The 18,927-nt window shown below is 59.3% G+C and overlaps 7 protein-coding genes across 7 annotated transcripts; 3 read left to right on the top strand and 4 right to left on the bottom strand.

Moving 5' to 3' along the window:
• Nucleotides 1-1,704: 1,704 nt before the first annotated feature.
• Nucleotides 1,705-2,958, bottom strand: EHS24_000135 (uncharacterized protein; the record flags this gene model as incomplete). Its single annotated transcript, XM_028615974.1, has 5 exons — nt 1,705-2,060; nt 2,121-2,308; nt 2,352-2,431; nt 2,511-2,717; nt 2,809-2,958. 5 exons carry the CDS (start codon nt 2,956-2,958, stop codon nt 1,705-1,707), a joined length of 981 nt encoding a protein of 326 aa, XP_028479831.1.
• Nucleotides 2,959-3,371: 413 nt separating this feature from the next.
• Nucleotides 3,372-5,072, top strand: TIF1 (translation initiation factor eIF4A; the record flags this gene model as incomplete). Its single annotated transcript, XM_028615975.1, has 4 exons — nt 3,372-3,379; nt 3,693-3,761; nt 3,850-4,030; nt 4,134-5,072. The coding sequence occupies 4 exons, from the start codon at nt 3,372-3,374 to the stop codon at nt 5,070-5,072; spliced, it is 1,197 nt and encodes a 398-aa protein (XP_028479832.1).
• A 412-nt stretch (nt 5,073-5,484) lies between these two features.
• EHS24_000137 (uncharacterized protein) lies at nt 5,485-6,004 on the bottom strand (the record flags this gene model as incomplete). The annotated part of the gene is made up of 5 exons (XM_028615976.1): nt 5,485-5,682; nt 5,728-5,766; nt 5,806-5,827; nt 5,879-5,951; nt 5,992-6,004. 5 exons carry the CDS (start codon nt 6,002-6,004, stop codon nt 5,485-5,487), a joined length of 345 nt encoding a protein of 114 aa, XP_028479833.1.
• A 235-nt stretch (nt 6,005-6,239) lies between these two features.
• EHS24_000138 (uncharacterized protein) lies at nt 6,240-9,019 on the top strand (the record flags this gene model as incomplete). Its single annotated transcript, XM_028615977.1, has 4 exons — nt 6,240-6,622; nt 6,687-8,606; nt 8,652-8,846; nt 8,887-9,019. 4 exons carry the CDS (start codon nt 6,240-6,242, stop codon nt 9,017-9,019), a joined length of 2,631 nt encoding a protein of 876 aa, XP_028479834.1.
• Nucleotides 9,020-9,148: 129 nt separating this feature from the next.
• On the bottom strand, nt 9,149-9,937 carry FCY1 (cytosine deaminase; the record flags this gene model as incomplete). Its single annotated transcript, XM_028615978.1, has 4 exons — nt 9,149-9,328; nt 9,436-9,649; nt 9,803-9,856; nt 9,894-9,937. 4 exons carry the CDS (start codon nt 9,935-9,937, stop codon nt 9,149-9,151), a joined length of 492 nt encoding a protein of 163 aa, XP_028479835.1.
• A 312-nt stretch (nt 9,938-10,249) lies between these two features.
• Nucleotides 10,250-15,344, top strand: EHS24_000140 (uncharacterized protein; the record flags this gene model as incomplete). The annotated part of the gene is made up of 3 exons (XM_028615979.1): nt 10,250-10,508; nt 10,617-14,886; nt 14,948-15,344. 3 exons carry the CDS (start codon nt 10,250-10,252, stop codon nt 15,342-15,344), a joined length of 4,926 nt encoding a protein of 1,641 aa, XP_028479836.1.
• A 751-nt stretch (nt 15,345-16,095) lies between these two features.
• Nucleotides 16,096-17,415, bottom strand: EHS24_000141 (uncharacterized protein; the record flags this gene model as incomplete). Its single annotated transcript, XM_028615980.1, has 2 exons — nt 16,096-16,265; nt 16,461-17,415. The coding sequence occupies 2 exons, from the start codon at nt 17,413-17,415 to the stop codon at nt 16,096-16,098; spliced, it is 1,125 nt and encodes a 374-aa protein (XP_028479837.1).
• Nucleotides 17,416-18,927: the final 1,512 nt, after the last annotated feature.

Consider the following 18,927-nt stretch of genomic DNA (forward strand, 5'->3'; position numbering starts at 1 on the left):
TGCATGAGTGTACTACCATCGACGGGCGTCCTTCTGGTTCGGAGTTTGCGAGAGTCGTGAACCGACCATGGAGATGGACAACTTGACTGGCTGCAAACGAACACGAGGTGCAGAGCAGATGTGGCAGCAGGGGTGTAGTGACGAGGGCGAGAGTGTTGGCCGTGTACTCGGAAGGCCGCTGTGTTGCCGAGTGCGTTGTCGCTGCTGTGTAGCAGCGCGTGCGAAGGACGGAGACCGCTGCATGCTTCACTGTATGTGTGTAGACTAACTGTGGCTACGGCCCGTGACGTCGCAGTGCGCATCTTCGCCCACATCTACATCTACATCTGCGTCGCGCTTGTCCGATGCGCGCCTGTCTCAGATGTACACAGGAGGGGATGGTATGTCAGTGGCGGGGAGTCGGATCCAAAGGAGTTCAACAGGCCGGTGGCTGCCACACACTGACGTATCTCATTCGTTGGGTCTGGGCGCCGCGATAAGGGCCTGCCCATGTTCCGTCCAAGGCGGAGCGCTGTGCACCGAGGGGCTTCTTGCCCATGTGTCGAGTCGTGCTGGTCGACTCCAGAGGTCGAGGGAAGGTCGGCTCCGAGCTGCTGTCGGACCGTCAGGAAAACGGTGTCCCGTATACTCAGCCACTAGCCGGTGGACAAGCTCTGTGGCTTCTCGATGCAGGGGGGCATAAGCCCGTACGCAGTTTCTGCCAAGTGGGGCAGGGTGTCACGGCTGCAAGACCCGCGGTTGACTGGGCGTGGATTCCGCTGGCGATCAAATGTTGTGGCTAATATTTCAACGATGGCTCTCCGGCCTTCAACTTCGTAGAACATCCAGGCAACGGCATTTTATGGGATGGGGGGACTGTAGATGCTCCACCATGTACAACCATGTACAAAAGACTGGACAGACATGCCTGTGTCGTACTTGGGGCCTTGGGGCCGTGGAGTACTCTCTGCAGGACATACGGAATACACAGAAGCGGGAATGTGATTTTGCTCTCAGACGCCCGCTTGAACACCTTTTGTCCTGTGATATGGTGTCTCCAGGTCTTTCATTTCTCCCTAAGGATCTTGTGTGTTGGTGCTTGAAATTAGTTGTGGCCCGTGGTGTAAAGGCAGGAAATGCATACTGCGTGCCCACAATGATCGAAAGGTTGGAGGAGAAAACGACTAGGGCCGAAAAATAGGTAATTCCAACCTTTTGAAGCTGACCTTTCCTTGTCATCAGCACCAACCTCGACACATTATCGTGCTGGTTTCTTGTGCACTCTGTCTCCAGACAGATGATAAGACTCAAGCCATAGAAGGGAGAGTGGTGGGGCCGCCGGGGCTTGATAACACATTGCGGTAAAATGGGGTTAAACACGACCAGCTGCCCCCCTATTTCAGAGACGAGCAGCTGGCACTGCAGACGGCTGTACTGCTCTTTGCTACCTCCCATCCTAGAAGGGTAGCAAAAGAACACATCATATGTGGCCTGTCTGCCATACATAACGAAGCAGTCGGTGACGAGGCTGTGACGACACAAGTGGCGGTAATTCAACGTCAATTCCGACGTCAGTCCAGCGTCAACGTCCGAACCAACATGCAATTCCCAAACGAACATGCGAAGTGTATGCATACAACAAGGCTAACTGGGTGTCGAAGATAATATGCCAAAGGGCCACGTATTGTCTAGAGGGGGCGGTAGGTCTGGACTCGAGTGCCACGCTCACTCATCATCGTCGCTACTACCATACGCGCCAGTCTGCGTCTCAAAACTCTGATCCTCTCTCCCTTCGTCGTCGTCGTCAAGGTCCATCTCGTCTGCTGACCTGTCGTCGTCCGAGTCGTCGTCGTCGGCTCGGTCTGGAGCATCGATCTGGGCAGCGTTAGTGATAAGCTCAATGAGGACGGCGGCTCTGGAGGCATCTGAATGCCAACGCTCCTCACGCTCCGCCACGAGACGCACCATTGCAACAAAGCCCTTTGCCACGGGTTCGGCTGGATCAATGTCCAGTGCTTTGACAAACCAGGTGCGTGCGGTGCGAATGAGCCCCATGTTCGGCTCGCCGGACGACGTGCCGTCTACTGGATCAGTGGATGGACACAAATAAAAGCTGGCACAAGTGTACGACCTGCACGTACCAGTTGTATCTGTCGCATCTGTCGTATCCGTAGCCTTGCTGACATTGGAGTCGACCGACATTTCGCGGTCATCTCGCCGCACTTTAGGCGGACGACGGGCACTCTCAGGCTGGGCAAGGTAGAAGTTGAGGAGGCCAGCGTACGTGTGGAGGGAGGCTGAAGTCACATATGGGTACGCGGAGATGTAGCTGACATTAGCACAGAGCTGTCAGCAGGATAGTAGGTACGCACGTCTCCAGCTGGTCAAGGGCGGCACGGTACCGGCCAACGGCGATAAGGTGGAGGACGTATTCGGCGAGGATCTCGGGTTTCTGCGGTTGGTCAGACCAAGGAAACAGTGGTTGCGGCGGTGAAGGCAAAGGAAGGCGTCAGGGGATGCTGGCCACTCACTTCATAAGGCTTAGAATGAAGCTGTAGGCTACTGAGGAAGCGTTCGGTCGCCCCGCGCTCGGTCTGCGAGTACTGTGATGCGCCATACTGTGATGCAGACGGTCCACCTTGGGTACCATTGTTGTTGTTGTTGCCATTGTCCCCAGTAGTCAGGAGATACAGACCCCAGTTCCAGCGGTCCTGCCAGTTGACGTCCGGGCACCGAACCTGTCATGTGGCGTCAGTCACTTGTCACCTGAACAATAACAACAACAACGAGAAGCGCAGAGGGAAGACAAGGGGGGAATGTGTGACGTACAAGAATTGCCCAGGCGCGACGTGCGCGGTCCAGCTCTCGCCTGAGGATGCAGGCGTGGAGGAGGTCTACGAGGTTTTGTATGTATGCTGCGCGTACTGTGGGGTGTCTCTGTGTATCGTGTGGGACGACATGATACTTTGTTGATGGCATTGGTGTGGGGTGTGTGGAACATTGGCCATCATGACTTGCGGAAATGGACATTGTGTGGTGGAGGCCGCCGCCGCACAGACCCAGGCACCACACACGAATGACCCATGAGGGCCCACGCCGCCATTATCCGGTCCTCCCCCTTTGTCTCCCCCTTTGTGCCAAAATTGCGTCCGCGTGCGGGCCCGAGAAAAATTCCTCCAGGCGGTGGAACGTGGAGTGGGAGGACTGGGGGGGGGGACACTCGCTGGCAGGCAGGCCGCCCATCATGCAACGCCTCTTCTTGTACTCAACCCCATCACCTCCGGGTAACCCACATCTTTCAAAGCTACTCCAAAAGCCACCCCCTACGCGCACCCGATCCGCTCGTCACAGACAGAGCGATCACCCCCCAAAAAACAACACCAAAAACAATCATGGCGGAGTGAGTGAGGACAGCTAGCACACGAGCGTTCCCAAAAGAGACACCCAAAAAACCTGTCTTTGAAAGCCCCGTCGCGCGTTTCTTTCGCCCCCCAGGGGACAAAGCGTGTGCGCTAGGTGGCAGTCATGAAGGGAAACCCGTTGCATTGCTGCGAAGATGTCGTGTGCATGCGATGGAGAAGACGAAACATCCAGGCATCAGGATGTGATGAGCATCCTGCGTTGCGCTGTGATGGAAAGGGTTGTCGTCGTTTGGTGGAGAGAAGTGCCCTGTGATGGAGAAAATTCGCCACCAGCTGCTGACACACCAAAAGCATTAACGAGAACGGCCTCGAGCTGGCCCCCGAGACCATCGAGTCCAACTGGGACCAGGTCACCGACAAGTGAGCATTGCAGTCTCGGGAACGTCCACCCATGCGTTGCCCGAGCACGCGACATAGATAGAGCCAGTGATCTGATACGCTTCTTCAGCTTCGACAACATGGACCTCAAGCCCGAGCTCCTCCGTGGTGTCTACGCTTACGGTTTCGAGCGCCCCTCGGCCATCCAGCAGCGTGCCATCATGCCCATCATCACTGGCCGTGACGTTATCGCCCAGGCCCAGTCGGGTACCGGCAAGACCGCCACCTTCTCGATCTCGATTCTCCAGCGCGTGAGTCTATATCCTGGGCATTTCACATGGCGCGCTCGCATTGGCCGCCACTGTGCACACTGGCCCTGGCAGTGTCCGTGGCCCACTCACTGACCCTATACAGATTGACACCTCGGTCAAGAAGACCCAGGCTCTTATCCTCGCCCCCACCCGCGAGCTTGCCCAGCAGATCCAGAAGGTCGTCATCGCCCTTGGCGACTACCTCAACATTGACTGCCACGCCTGTGTCGGTGGCACTGCCATCCGTGAGGACATTGCCAAGCTCAACGAGGGCCCCCACGTCGTTGTCGGTACCCCCGGCCGTGTCTTCGACATGATCAACCGTGGTGCCCTCCGCGCCGACTCGGTCAAGATGTTCTGCCTCGACGAGGCCGACGAGATGCTCTCGACCGGCTTCAAGGACGCCATCTACGACATCTTCCAGCTCCTCCCCGCTGAGACCCAGGTCGTCCTCCTCTCGGCTACCATGCCCGCCGACGTCCTCGAGGTCACCAAGAAGTTCATGCGTGACCCCATCCGTATCCTCGTCAAGCGTGACGAGCTTACCCTTGAGGGTATTCGTCAGTTCTACATCGCCGTCGAGAAGGAGGACTGGAAGCTCGACACTCTCTGCGACCTTTACGAGACTGTCACCATCACCCAGGCCGTCATCTTCTGCTCGACCCGTCGCAAGGTCGACTGGCTCACCCAGAAGCTCCACGAGCGCGAGTTCACCGTCTCGGCCATGCACGGTGACATGGACCAGGCCCAGCGTGAGGTCATCATGAAGGAGTTCCGTTCGGGCTCTTCGCGTGTCCTCATCGCCACCGACCTCCTTGCCCGTGGTATCGACGTCCAGCAGGTCTCGCTCGTCATCAACTACGACCTCCCCGCCTCGAAGGAGAACTACATCCACCGTATCGGTCGTGGTGGTCGTTTCGGACGCAAGGGTGTGGCTATCAACTTCGTCACCACCGAGGACGTCAAGATGCTCCGTGAGATCGAGACCTTCTACAACACCCAGGTCGACGAGATGCCCCTCAACGTCGCCGACCTCATTTAAGCAAGCAACATCTTGGTCTTATTTGTATCCCCCTCGCTCCCCTTCCTCTCCCGTGTACCCCCTGGCCTACCAGGCCAACCACTTTCCCATTCCCCCCTCCCCTCCCCCTCCCCCAAAAGTGTGCCTCTTATTGTCGTAGCTGCTGCGGCATAGAGGCCGCCGACCCAAGCGCCTCTATGGTTGCAGGTTGACGTCGTTTTGTAGAGGCTTCGCCCGTGTCCTCTTCTAGAGTCGGTCGGAGAAAGCGATGATGCCACAGCATGATCTTATTCCACAAACAATGTTGCAATTGAGAGAGCTGCCCCAGCCGGAGCCCGTTGTGTTTACGAAAAGAGACCGTTTGAGTTTGTGTGCAGCAAAAGGAGGTGTAGAGCAGAAGTGGTGTATAAATGCATACAAGCGACCAGCGCCATTACACGAGACGCTTCTCCGACGACTCAGCCCAGCTGGATCCTGTCCTGTCGCCAACGGCTGCCAACACGCTGCTCTCAGCAGGAGCAGCAGAAGAGGCATGAGAGTGAGCAAGAGGAGCGAGACCAGCACGCGCGCGACGCTCGTTCTTGAGACGGTCGAGCTCGACGTGCAAGTCGGCACTGGTCTTTGGGGGTTTCTGTTACCGGTCAGCGCGAGGTCAGCATCTTGTGGTCCAACTCACGTTGGTAGACTCGTACGCAGGCCAGACCTTCTCCTTGTACTGTTCATTAGTCTGTATCCCGGTCTTCATTTAACATACAGGCTGGACGTGGTGCTCATACCTAACATTGTCAGTGCCACTGCGGAGGGGAAACAGGGATCTCGGAACGTACCAGTTGGGGTCGCCAAAGTGGACCATGGCGAAGAGCGGGATGAAGAGGTAGGTGGCAAACTTGAAGACCTCGACTGCACGTCAGTTCTTGTGCACAGCTGCAGAGGGACCCACGGTTAGCGCCCATGGTGGAAGAAGATGTGGTTGAGGAGTATCAAAGTCGATCGATCCTTCTCCGACATTGCGCGAAACAGTCAGTCAGCCGTCAGGCAATCCGAACTCGGAACATGGGTGGATTTTGGTTCCGTCATTTGCACATTCGCCACTCGACCCAAGTGTCACACCAACGGCCCTCAAGTACAGTCATCACCAAACCCAAACTCGTTGCTTCATCCTTGTCTTCTTCCACCTCGCCACTCGACATGTCGCGGTCTCCGTCGCCCGCGTCGTCGCTTGACTTTGTTGACTCGGACCCCTCGGGCTCAGAGGACGAGTACCAGCCCGTGGCGAGGCCCAAGGCGCCGCCCAAGCCCCAGAAGGCCGCAGGTGGTGGTGGTGCCGCCGCCCGTCCGTCGTCGGGGATCAAGATCAACTTGACGGCGCTGCAGCGCGCTCGCGAAGTTCAGGCAGCTCACCCTGCCGATACTGGAGAGGAGGCGTATGAAGAGTACCAGCCGGGGGAGGATGAAGAGGGCGGCTTCCTGGGCGGGGAGGTTGTTGGACCGAGGGTTGTCGACCTCTCAAGCGAGTCGCTCAAGGCAGACCATTCGTCACGGCCTCTGTGGATCGACGGGTCTGGTAACATGTGAGGGTCTTCTTTTCTGTTCTACTTCTGGGTCATTGTTTGGTTGTACTGAACGTTTGGCTAGCATTCTCGAAGCGTTCGCGCCCCTCGCAAGCGCCGCGCAGGACTTTCTCATCGCCGTCGCCGAGCCCGTGTCCCGCCCCACACTGATACACGAGTACCGCATCACCAAGCCGTCTCTGCACGCCGCGATGAGTGTCGGTCTCGAGACCAATGACATTATCGAGGTGCTCTCGCGTCTGTCCAAGATTCCTCTCCCGCGCAAGCTCGTGGAGCGCATTCGTGACTGGACCAGCTCGTACGGCAAGATCAAGCTCGTTCTCAAGCACAACCGTTACTGGCTCGAGTCGAGTGTACCCGAGTACCTCCAGCTACTGCTAAAGGACGAAGTGATCAAGACGTGTCGCGTCCACCGCGAAGAAGAGGACGCTGGCGACGTGACGTTTGGCGTCGAGCAGGTCTCCAAGCCCAAGCGCGACTATCTCATCCCCGGTACCGAGGAGGCTCGCCGCGCCGAGCGCGGTGAGGTTGCAGGTGGTGCCGGAGGCGAGCGTGAGCGCGACGACGTTATTGGTGCTGTTATCGGTATCAACGAGACGGACGAGCTGGACGAGGACGACGCCGTCCAGAGCTTTGAGGTGGCCGGTGAGAAGATGGAGGAAGTCCGTCGCCGCTGCAAGGACATTGATCTCCCGGCGCTCGAAGAGTATGACTTCCGCAACGACCACCGCAACGCCGACCTCGACATTCAGCTCAAGCCCATGACCGTTATTCGTCCATACCAGGAGACGTCCCTGTCCAAGATGTTCGGTAACGGCCGTGCCCGTTCGGGTATCATTGTGCTGCCATGTGGTGCCGGCAAGACCCTTGTCGGTATTACTGCCGCGTGCACTATCCGCAAGAGTACACTTGTGCTGTGTACCTCGGCCGTGTCGGTCGCTCAGTGGAAGCAGCAGTTCCTGCTCTTCTCCAACATTGCTGAGCGCAACATTTGCGCGTTTACGCAGGGCGAGAAGGAGATCTTCCACGGTCCAGCAGGTGTCGTCATCTCGACATACTCGATGATTGCCAAGACTGGTAAGCGTGCCCACGACGCCGAAAAGGTCATGGCCTTCCTGCGATCGCGCGAGTGGGGTTTCCTCCTCCTCGACGAGGTGCACGTCGTTCCCGCCGAAATGTTCCGCAAGTGCGTCAACGGATTCAAGGTGCACGCCAAGCTCGGTCTCACAGCCACCCTCGTGCGTGAAGACGACAAGATTGGAGACCTCGGCTACCTCATTGGTCCCAAGCTGTACGAGGCCAACTGGATGGACCTGGCCAAGAATGGTCACATTGCGACCGTCCAGTGTGCCGAGGTGTGGTGTCCAATGACGCCCCAGTTCTACCGCGAGTACCTGCGTAACCCCTCTCGCAAGCGCATCCTTCTTCACGCCATGAACCCCAACAAGATGCAGGCCGCCCAGTTCCTTATCAACTACCACGAGTCACGAGGCGACAAGGTGATTGTCTTTTCTGACAATGTCTTCGCCCTCGAAGAGTACGCAATCAAGCTTGGCAAGTCGTTCATTCACGGTGGAACCCCGGAAGGCGAGCGTCTGCGTATCCTGTCACGTTTCCAGCACGACCCTCACCTCAACACCATCTTCCTGTCCAAGGTCGGCGACACGTCCATCGACCTTCCCGAGGCGACGTGTCTTATTCAGATCTCGTCCCATTTCGGCTCGCGTCGTCAGGAAGCTCAGCGTCTGGGACGTATTCTTCGTGCCAAGCGTCGTAACGACGAGGGCTTCAATGCCTTTTTCTACTCGCTGGTCTCCAAAGACACGCAGGAGATGTTCTACTCGTCCAAGCGCCAGGGATTCCTCATCGACCAGGGTTATGCCTTCAAGGTCATCACCGAGCTGCACGGTATTGACAAGATGGAGGGTCTCGTGTTCCCGGACGCGGCAAGCCAGCTGTCGTTGCTTGAAAAGGTTCTTTCCACGTAAGTGTTTCTGTTTTCCAGCGCGTACATAGCCTAACAGTACAGTGGCTCGGAATCGTGGGAGACGGCAGACCACTACATGCGTCTCAACGGCAAGCACCAAAAGGCGGCGTCTTCGAAGCAACCGCGCCTCTCCGCCCCGTCCGGAGGTGCCGGTCCAGCCCAGCGCTTCGCCGCTCCCCTCGAGCACCTCTCTGGTGGTCTCCACATGAGCTACCAGGAGCAAAACAAAAGCGTCAAGTGAGTACGGAAATTTCTAAGTGGTGACTGACCCATTCAGCAAAGAGCTTGCTCGCGAAGAGCGTGCAAACAAGAAGGCGCGTGTCGGTCAAGGCCAGGGCGGCTCGCATGCCATCTTCCGCAAGCGTGCCACCGAGCTCGCGGCGGTCAAGAAGCGCATGAACGGGCCATAGAGAAGTTGTACAATGTATCCTTACCCCACATAGTAAACAGCAAAACAAAGAGACACAGAGACAGAGACAAAGTCACCCAGAGATGCACATGCAGATAGATAAAACATAAAATGAGAGCTTGCAAAGGGTTTAGGCCTTGACGGTGACCTCGCCAATGTCCTCGTTCCAGATCTTCTGGCCGTTGGGGCTGGCGATCCAGTCGGTCATCATCTTGGTGACGGCCTCGTCCTTGAGGTTGACAACCTCGACGCCGTGCGAGCGGACGAGGTCCTCACCGCCGACAAAGTTGTCGTTCTCGCCAAGGATAATCTGCGGGCAGAGGGTTAACATCGCGCATCGCTGTAAAACCCAACGTGGGCCGGCCAAATCGGGGGTGGCCGCGGCCACGCAGATAGGGCGAAGATGACGATACGCACCAGAGGAATCTTGTACAAGAGACAAGTACCCGAGCACATGAAGCAGGGGCTGAGGGTGGTGACCATGGCACACTCGCGGAGGAGACCCTCGGGGACGCGGCCGAGGTTCTCGAGCGCGTCAGTCTCGCCGTGTCGGATGTTGGAACCCATCTGCACGCGCTGGTTGTGGCCGCGGGCGAGGACGTCGCCAGTGGGGAGGTGGACGATGGCGGCTCTGAAGTGGTCAACATGAAGCGGGTTGGTTACGTTTTGGTGGTGTCAGAGAATTCAATGGCATGTCGAGCGAAGAGGAGATGGGATGTATCAGCCTTCGTTCATCGCCCCGCGCCGCTGGTTTGTTGTGATTTCAGAAATCATGGGCACTCACCCGATAGGGATACCGCCCTCGGACAGGCTCTTGAGGGCCTGCTCGTGCGCGCTGCTGTTAGCTGCTGGATAGTATTGGATCGTAAGCTTACACGCGCATGAACTGGGGGTACTGGTCGGGGGTGACGGCGGGCATTGTGGAATGGACAGTTGATAAGACAACGACGGGCCGCTTGAAAAAGTAAGGAATTCGTTGTTCTTGATTGTAATTGCGGGGCCCGGAACGCTAGTGGCCACACGGCTCCGCCCGCCTTGGGCGGAGAGACGTTGACGACACTCATGGTGCACGTACGCCACGCAGCGTCAACATATCCTGCAACCACCACATCCACACGTCGTATCGGCTACACACATTCGCCCGCCCGTCCGCTGGCCATGGTAAGCCCCACAGACAGACACATGTGAGCGGATAGGACTTTGCTGACACTTGCTCTTCATCATCTACTCCATGTCCCACTTTCAACCGTCCCCTCAACCCCGCACTGCACGCGTCACCCGTGTCACCGCTGTCGCCGCTCGACATGTCCCCGACTCCGATTTCGGACCGCGCTCTTCCGGCCGCCACCCACAGGATCACAACCTGCTCGTCTCAGAGCTCCAGTCGCTCATTGTCGAGAGCAAGCGCCGGAACCCCGAGGTCAAAGATGCAGGCGAGGCCGCTCTCGAGATCTTGCGACCAGGACCGCAGCCGCGCGAGGTGTTGGTAGGTGAGTGCGCTTGCACGCAGTCCGCAGCTGTGGGGCTGTGGGTTCCGGGGCTGTGAACAAGAGAGAAAGGAGTCACACGTCGCACTCTGTTACTGACGTCTCCTGCAGCCCGCGCAGAAACGCTGCTCGCACCGGTGACGCTCGGCTGCAAGACGAAGAATGCCAAGATTGTCGGTATTAGCATCGCTGCTCTGCAGCGCCTTGTCGCGCTCGGCGGCGTGCCGCTGGCTTTATTGCCAGACGTGCTTTCAACGCTGGGACACGTCGCGGGTAACGCGGTCGACATCCAGCTCAAGATCCTGCAGACGCTGCTGAGCATCCTCACATACTGCAAGGACATGCACGGGGACACGCTTGGCACGGCACTGCTCCTGTGCTTCAAGCTGCAAGACTCGCGCGTGAGCGTCGTGAGCTCGACGGCAGCAGCGACGCTGCGTCAGGCGATCATGGTCGTGTTTGACCGCGTCTCCCTCGACACGGCCCAGTCTGAGACGACCGTCCCTCTCCAGCTCGCCACCGAGCCTCCCTCCACGGTCGAGGTGTCACCTTCGGCAATGGACGCCTACAGTATCCTCGCCGACCTGTGTCTCCTTACCTCCCACACTCCCTCCGGCTCTGGCCTCTCCCTCTGGACTGCCGCGGAGAAGGAAAAGCCCCGCATGCTCAAGCTCTCGTCCCTCCAGCGCACGTTTGGTCTCGAGCTCATCGAGTCAATTCTGAGCGGCTACGACAGCGTCGTGAAGAAGCACCCAGAACTCCTCTTCCTCCTCCAACACAACCTTCACCCTCTAATCAACCGCATCCAGAGCGAAAAGCCCACCTTTCCAGTGGCTCTGCGCATCGTTCGCCTCATCTACGTCCTTATCCGCAACTATCACGCCGAGTTGCCGACAGAGGTCGAGCAGTACCTTGTGTGGCTCATTCGTGTGGGTGTCGGCGAGCACGACGACGAAAAGCACGACAAGAAGAAGAAGGACGCCCACAAGGACAATGTCGTTCCGTGGCTCCACGTCCTTGCCCTCGAGATTATTAGGGGGATTGCCAGTGACCCAGCCTTACTGCGTGCCATCCAGGCCCAGTATGACACGCCTGACGGACCCAAGCTCTTTGTGCGCATTGTCTCCGCACTGAGCCATTTCCTCAACGAAAAGCCGCAGCTCCTCGGTGCCGGCGCTCAGATGCACGGCCTCGGCGTCCCGCATACCGTCATGAACCAGCACGCTAATGCCGGATATCTCGACATGGGTATCGGCATGATGGCGTCGGCCGCCAGCGTCGGTGTGTCGGCCGTGGGTGCCATGGTCGGGTCTGGGCAAGGCGGTGGTCTTGGACAACACTCGACAATGAAGCAACGCCTGATTGAACAGCACGACAAGGCTGAGGCACCAATCGTGCCAGAGACGTACCCGTACCTGCTTGCCGTGCAGTCGCTGTGCGCTATTGCCGAGAGCATTGTGGCTGGCGCTGGCGCCAAGGAGACAAACGACGCCGCAAGGGCGATGGCCGACTCGGCATGGCCTGCTCTCCTGGCCAGCTTGTCCTACTGCATCTCGACCGACCTGTCTGACCAGCTCTTTGCTGAGGTTCTCATTGCCTTGCAAGACTTTACAGTGGCATGCGGCACCCTCGACCTGGCTACTCCCCGTGACGCCTTTCTCAACACTCTGGCACGATATGCAGTCCCGCCACCGGTTGTCTCAGCAATGCAGTCATACATCGACCCTCCGACAGCCAAGAGTGCAGGCGTAGCCGAGACCCTTAACGCGTTGACTGGCGGACCAAGCGGCCCACCATCACTGTCGGAACGCAACCTTGCCTGCCTCCGCAGCCTCATCACCGTCGCCCAGCTCTTGGCCAGCAGCCTGGGTCCCGGATGGCACGACGTGCTGGAGACCCTGCAGAATGCAAACTACCTCCTCTCTATGCGCAAACCCACAAAGCGCCCCACATCGGCTGCCGTGACGACCCCACCGGGAGGCTCTGGTCGGTCGTCGGCTGACATTCCCGGACCAAAGCCCGACGCCCTCAAGGACCTCGACGGCGAGAACATTCAGAACGCCGTCGGCGTGCTGTTCGACCGATCTGTGGAGCTGGACGACGAAGCCTTCACCGTCTTCATCACAGCCCTGTGCCGCTTGAGCGCTGAGATGATTGGCATGGACGTTGGTGTTGACCTGACCGAGACGCTGGGGGTCGCACAGGACAACAGGCGGCGTACGAGCGGTATAACGGTGTCAACTAGCATCAAGTCGGGTGAACGGAGCTTTGGTCTGAGCAAGTTGAGATTGGTCGCAGTGCTCAACCTCGGACGGCTCGTGGCGCAAGATCCCATGGCAGGCTGGACTGCAGTCACGCAGCACCTTCTCGCCGTCTCGCGTCATGTCACTGCCCCGTCCGCGATCCGACTCCAGGCCTCCGACACGCTCGACGAAATTCTCCTGGCGTCGTTGCGTACAACCCACGAGCGTCGTGTTCAGCACAATGTCTTTGACGTTCTCGTCCGCCAAGTCGACCCCAACCCGATCAGCAGCACGATCACGACTGACTATGACGTTCGATCGTCGGGATACCAGGCCTTGAACCAGATCCTAGAGTCGTCTGGCCATTCGCTCGAGGTTGGATGGCCCACGATCTTTGGCATGCTCAACGACGTGTGCAAGCGTCCCGAGGTCACCCCCGGTCAACCTCCAGCCAACATTCACTCGGCCCGCGGCGACGCCAACTTGGTGCGCATCGCCTTCCCCTCCCTCACTTTGATCTGCACGGATTTCCTCTCGGCACTCGACCCCGATGCGATGCGCCAGTGTATCGCGTGTCTAGGATACTTTGGACGCCAGCGCGACGACGTCAACATTACGCTTGCGGCTATCGGACTGTTATGGACCTTGTCCGACGCTGTGCAGGGCAACTCGAAGGACCTCTGGCTCTACCTCCTCACCGAGCTTCTTGAGCTGGCCCGTGACCCACGCCTCGAGGTCCGGAGCAGTGCGATGCAGACGCTGTTCCGTTGCGTCGACCTGTACGGCGCCAACCTCAGCCCCCAGCTGTGGGAGGATGTGTTCTGGAAAGTCATCTTCCCTCTCCTTGAGACCATGGGCCCCGATGAGAGCCAGGTTCTCGCCCTCACGTCTGTGGGATCCATCTTTGGTACCTTCCTCCCGCAAATCTCGGCCCTTCCATCGGCGACAAAGGTGTACCAGAGCCTCCTGGACCGGCTGGAGAAGAGCTTTATCGCCGAGCCCCGCCCTTGCTCAACTGCCGCGCTAAAGGTCCTGGAGCGCGTCCTCGGTGTCACAAAGCGCAAGACGCCATTCCTCGACCCGACATGGGACACGTTCCGCGCCATGGGCGATGCTCTCGAGTCGGGTGAGCCTTACACCCAGGAGAACCTCGTGGCCCTCGTGCGCGTCGCCGCACGCCTGCACGACCTGCTCGAGTGGAACGACGAGCGCGTGCACCAGCTCTCGACCATCCTCCGTGCCGTCGTCGCCTACTCGCGTTCGCCAGACTACCGCCCGGACGTGGACGCCATGTCGCCACTGCAAGAGGCCGTGGCCGAGCTTGTCGCCAAGTCGAAGCACTTTGGCCCCTCGCTTGTGCTCTCTGACCTTGCCGAGTTTGCCTCGTTGGCATACATGGGCGAGTCGGGTAGCAAGGTGACATATGTCGCACTGTCCAAGTTTGCCATGCCCCGCATGGCCGAGGTGTTTGAAAAAGTGGCCAACACAGACGCGCTGTACGACGACGGAACAGTGGAAAATGTACTCGGAGCGTACGCACTGCCCATCAAGCTCAAGTACGACTGCCCGCCGCCCAGCAAGTTTGGCTCCGACCCGCCACTGTGGCGCACGGCCATGGGCACGTTTGTGCGCGTGCTCGATCTCGTCATGCCGGCCCTGGAGACCAAGAGTCTCGGTCCGGAGCGGTACGCCGCCATCTGGGCGCAGGTCATGGACGTGTACGCCGGCGTTCTTCTGGCCGAGCAGGACGGCGCCGCCGCGAGCGACGACGAGGAGTTTGTGCTTCCCATTCTGGACCGGATCCGTGCCGCCATCTCGCCTCGGCTCGCCGACGCCCGTGTGCCCGGCCACGTCGTGTCGGGCTACGCCGAGACGCTGCGCAAGGCCTCGGTGCTGTACCACTACGACGTGCGCGCCAACGGTGGTACGACGGCGCCTGTCGTGCCCGAGTCGTACGAGGCGACGCGGTACTGGGCGTTTGACCAGCTCGTGGCGAGCGCATCGAAGACAGCAGACGGGGGCGCGATGGAACGACGCGTCGCGGCCATGTTCACGCCGTCGGTTCTGAAGCGGTTTGAGGCGACGTTGAGGCAGTTCCTCAGTGACGCAAAGTTGCGTGGGTCCATGCCGTTTTCCAGGTGAGTTCTAGTGCAGCACTAAAAGTGTGACCTCGTAGCTGACCACACAAAAAAAAACCAGGGTGCGCGAAGACGAAATTCTCTACGTGCTCCGACACCTCGTCACCATGACATTGTGGGAGGGTTCCAACCCGACGACAGACGGGGCCAGCACGCCACTGGCCAGCGCGGCCGCGGCATCCCCCCGCGCCCACCTGTTCCAGTACTACCTGCTCATCCTGGAGATTGCGTTCGTGCCCGCGACCTTGCCGAGCATGTGGATCCGGCCCGACGAGCACGCGCGCCTGTTTGGGCTGGACGGCGACGGCGCCGAGGCCGACGCGCCCCGCGACGGCACCGACTTGATTGAAGTGAGCGCGCGCGACCTCGCAAGGAGGGCGTTGGCGCTTGTGGGCGAGGAACTGCGCCTGAGTCCCGGCAGCACGGCAACGGCCACGGCAGGCTCGGCCGCGGTTTAAGAGACGTTCCTCCTTTTTTTTTTTTTTTTTTGTTTTAGCATTTGTAGATGGAGACACGCAGAGATACGAGAGAGGGCAAAATGTAGATGGCAGTAGACGGCCTGTGGAGATTTCTTCTTCTTCTTCTTATTGTGGTCACGAACTGTGCTCTGTGGCGGCTGCATCGTACATCTATCTATGCTTTCTAACGAGGGAGAAAGTCGCTTGCCAATGTTGTCTCTAAGACGCAACGAGGAGGAGGACGGCGGGGACGGCGGGGACGAGTGGAATGTACATGTGGGGGGAAGGTGTGATGCGGGGAGGTGGGATCATATTGCGTGATCCTCCGTGGCGGTAATTGGTTTCCGGAGGAATATGCGTTTGTTTACAGGCAGGTACAGGCTGAGGCTTGACGCGCCACCGCACGACAACGCTAAGCGCGCAACAGCCCAGGCGGGCTGCCGCAATGAAGTCCACCATATATCCAATGTGTCGTGCGCTGTACGTGTGTGTTCTAATACGTCGTGCTTGCGTTTACCTGCATGCTGAGTGGTCCGGAGGGTCCGCGGTGTGGTGTGTGCGGTGTAGATGTGTGGGGTGTGAGGTCGGTGAACCGGTTATGGAGCCCGGTGGGAGTTTCTTTTTTTTTTTTTGCGTGCTCGAGTGTGTCGACACCAGAGCGACCTCACGAACCAGCACGCCCGCATGAATGCTGCACGCACACAGCCAACTGCCACGGACAGACAAGGACCAACTTGAGCTGTGGCCCGCCTCAGAGGGCCCGCCCGCCATACTTGAGCTGGACCATCTCCTTGAGCAGGCCGTTCTCCTTGCGAAGGTCGTTGACTTCGACCTCGAGCTCGCGGTGCTGTGTCTCGAGCTCGCGAATGTTACGCTCGACGGTTTCGATGTGTGTCTTCTTTTTGGCGCGGAAACGAGCAGCTAGAGCGTGTCAGCAGGTGCTAACAGGATGCCTTTTTTTCGTGATGAACAAAGAGATGTCTGTCCTTGGACGACCCGGCAGAGAAACACAATCGTCCTCGTCCTCGTCCCTCCACTCCACCCCGCCGCCTCCTCTCCAACATGTCAAAAGTAGGCTGCGAGTCTCCCGCGACTGCACTACCATTCTAAACTCACATGCAAGAGTGTTGCGCACGCGCTTGTCCTCGGTGTCGTCGAGGTTGGCGCCGGGCGTGGGCGCCGCGGACGGGGCCGCCGTGCCCCCGTTCGATCCGATCGTGCTCTGCCGCCTGGGGAGGGGCCGGGCCTCCTGTGTCGTCGTTGTCGTCGCGTGTGTCGCGGGCGTCGCTGGCGCAGTCGCATTCGCGAGGGCGTGGGCTAATGCAGCTCCTCCGTCCTGGGACGACGTGGACGGGTGGGAAAAGTGGCCATGGCTGCCGCTGTGGCTGTGGCTGTGGCTGTGGCCGTTGGTGTGTGGGTGCGTGTGACCGTGGTGGACCTGCACCTGGGAATGGTCGGCATGGTGCTGCTGGCCATGGTGGTGCGGAACATGCACGTGCCCATGTGCATGTGCCAGCTGGATACGTGCGTTCAGCTCTGCCGCGGCGGCTGTCTGCTGCGCATGTGTCGACGCGGTGGTTGGGGACGATCCATTACCGGGACCCGGACCCCACACGCCCGGATACAGCGCTGGGTGTGACGAGTGGCCTGGGATGAAGCCCTGCGCAAAGTGCGCAAACAGGTCGTCGTCGGAGAGGAGGGGGTTGTGCGGGGACATTGTGTGGCTCGGGACCGTATGCGGGTGGTTGTTGGTTGTCGGTGTGCCGGTCTGTGGTGAGTGCTGGGTGCTAGCAGCGGCGGACGTGGAGGCGACTCTGCTGAGTGCAGTGCCCCACGGCGATGCTGCGCCAGAGTGTGTGGCAGCTGCCGTGTTGGGCGGGGTGTCAATGTCTGCTGTGGATGCAGTGGTGGCCGGGTTGGAGGCGGCGGTGGTGGTGGTGGTGGTGCCACTTGCTGGGAGGTGTGCCACTTCTGTGCTGCGGCCGTGGTGGTGGTGGTGGTCTTGGCGCGGATGCTCGCCGAGGGCCGCGAGGAGCGCGTGCCAGTCTACGCTGGTGTCGTCTCTGGGCATGCGGATGTAGGGTGGGCCTCACGAATGTTCGGCGAGAGCTGCCTGTCGGTCTGCCTGGGTGAGAGGGAGAGAGCGACAACTGGAAGCAGCACCGCGGAATTCGTAGAGAAAGAGGATTCGTGAGAGAGGGAGAGAGATAAGAGAGCGGGGGCATGCATGCACGGTGACGGTGTGTCTGTGTGTCTCGCTCTTTGTCTCATTCACGGCCCATGACAATATGTCAAAACGAGAGAAGCAAAACCGACGGGGGGGCCATGGCGCGCTCGACGGTCAGAGATGAGGACGGATGACGTGCTCTCAATATCCCACCCAGGCGTCCCCCCACCCAGGCCAGGCCGCGCGCTGGTGGCGTGCGAGTATCACATTACAGCTCCCCTGGCGTGCCCGCGCGTGCTGCAGCGTGCTGCAGCGTGCTGCATGCCGTCCGGGGTACCCGTGGAGCCCAATAACGTGTCCATCGACGAGCCAGTGATGGCACGGACGCGCGCGCTCACCGGACGTACCGGACCTTGGTCGCCGCTGGCCGCTGGGCCGGCGGCAACAAAGAGCCCAGGCGGCTGCAACGGACAGGAACCGTTTGATTTGTATTTTGTCCTCGTCCTCGCGTCCTCGCACGCACCTCACATGGCCTCACACACCACCACCATCGCGCATGCAGGCAATGTCGTCGTGCAAACTACCGGAGCAGAGGTCTGGGGTGGTTTGACACCGTGATCGCCAACCAACAACAACGGCCAGCGGCCAGCGGATAAAGCCAATGCCGCCGGCCGAGCAACATATGGTCTAATTAGCAAAAGCCAATTTCCGTGTGCTCCGGGCCCCGACAGCTCCTTTCTCTCATGTGCTTCCCACGCCAGCAATCCATAGCAATCCAGTGAGATACCAAAGAGGTGACGGCAGGTGTCGGCATGTGGCTGGCTCGCCATAACACTTTGCTCTCGTGCTCACCCACGGTGACCACAGCGGTGACTGACTGGCCCCGGCTCTCTTGTGGTTACACACCCACTCTCTCTGGATCTCTGGCCCACTGGCCACTGGTGTCTACGGAATTCGATGTCTATCCCGGTGACCCCGAGACGCTATCCCGGACGGCGAGAGGGTCCACGAGGCCTTCAGCAGGCCCAGAGGCCCAGAGATCCAGAGAGCTGGGCCTGCAGAGAGAGCCTAGCCGCACATTCCACAAGGGATGCACGACGAGCGGCATGGGTGCTGCGCGCCGTCGGCGACACAGGCACTCGCACCAGCAAAATAATACTTAACCGACGACTTGCGCATATGACCACGCGTGGTTCAGGGGGGTTTCCTGTGCTTGCTTTAACACCACACGCACGTACTTGGTTCCCGCTGACAAGGTGTCTGAACATGCCCCGGACGAGGCATGGGCATGCCGCAAGCTGGCAGCAACCGAGAATCAGACTGAGACACAGCAAAAGGCAGATCCTCTCGTTCCCGCAATGGCGCAGGCCAGGCTCTGGACCTCGATCCTCTCCCTTCCCTTCAGGCCAACAGTTT

This window comes from Apiotrichum porosum, assembly GCF_003942205.1.
Source record: "Apiotrichum porosum strain DSM 27194 chromosome Unknown scaffold_1, whole genome shotgun sequence".
Taxonomy (NCBI): Eukaryota; Fungi; Basidiomycota; class Tremellomycetes; order Trichosporonales; family Trichosporonaceae; genus Apiotrichum; species Apiotrichum porosum.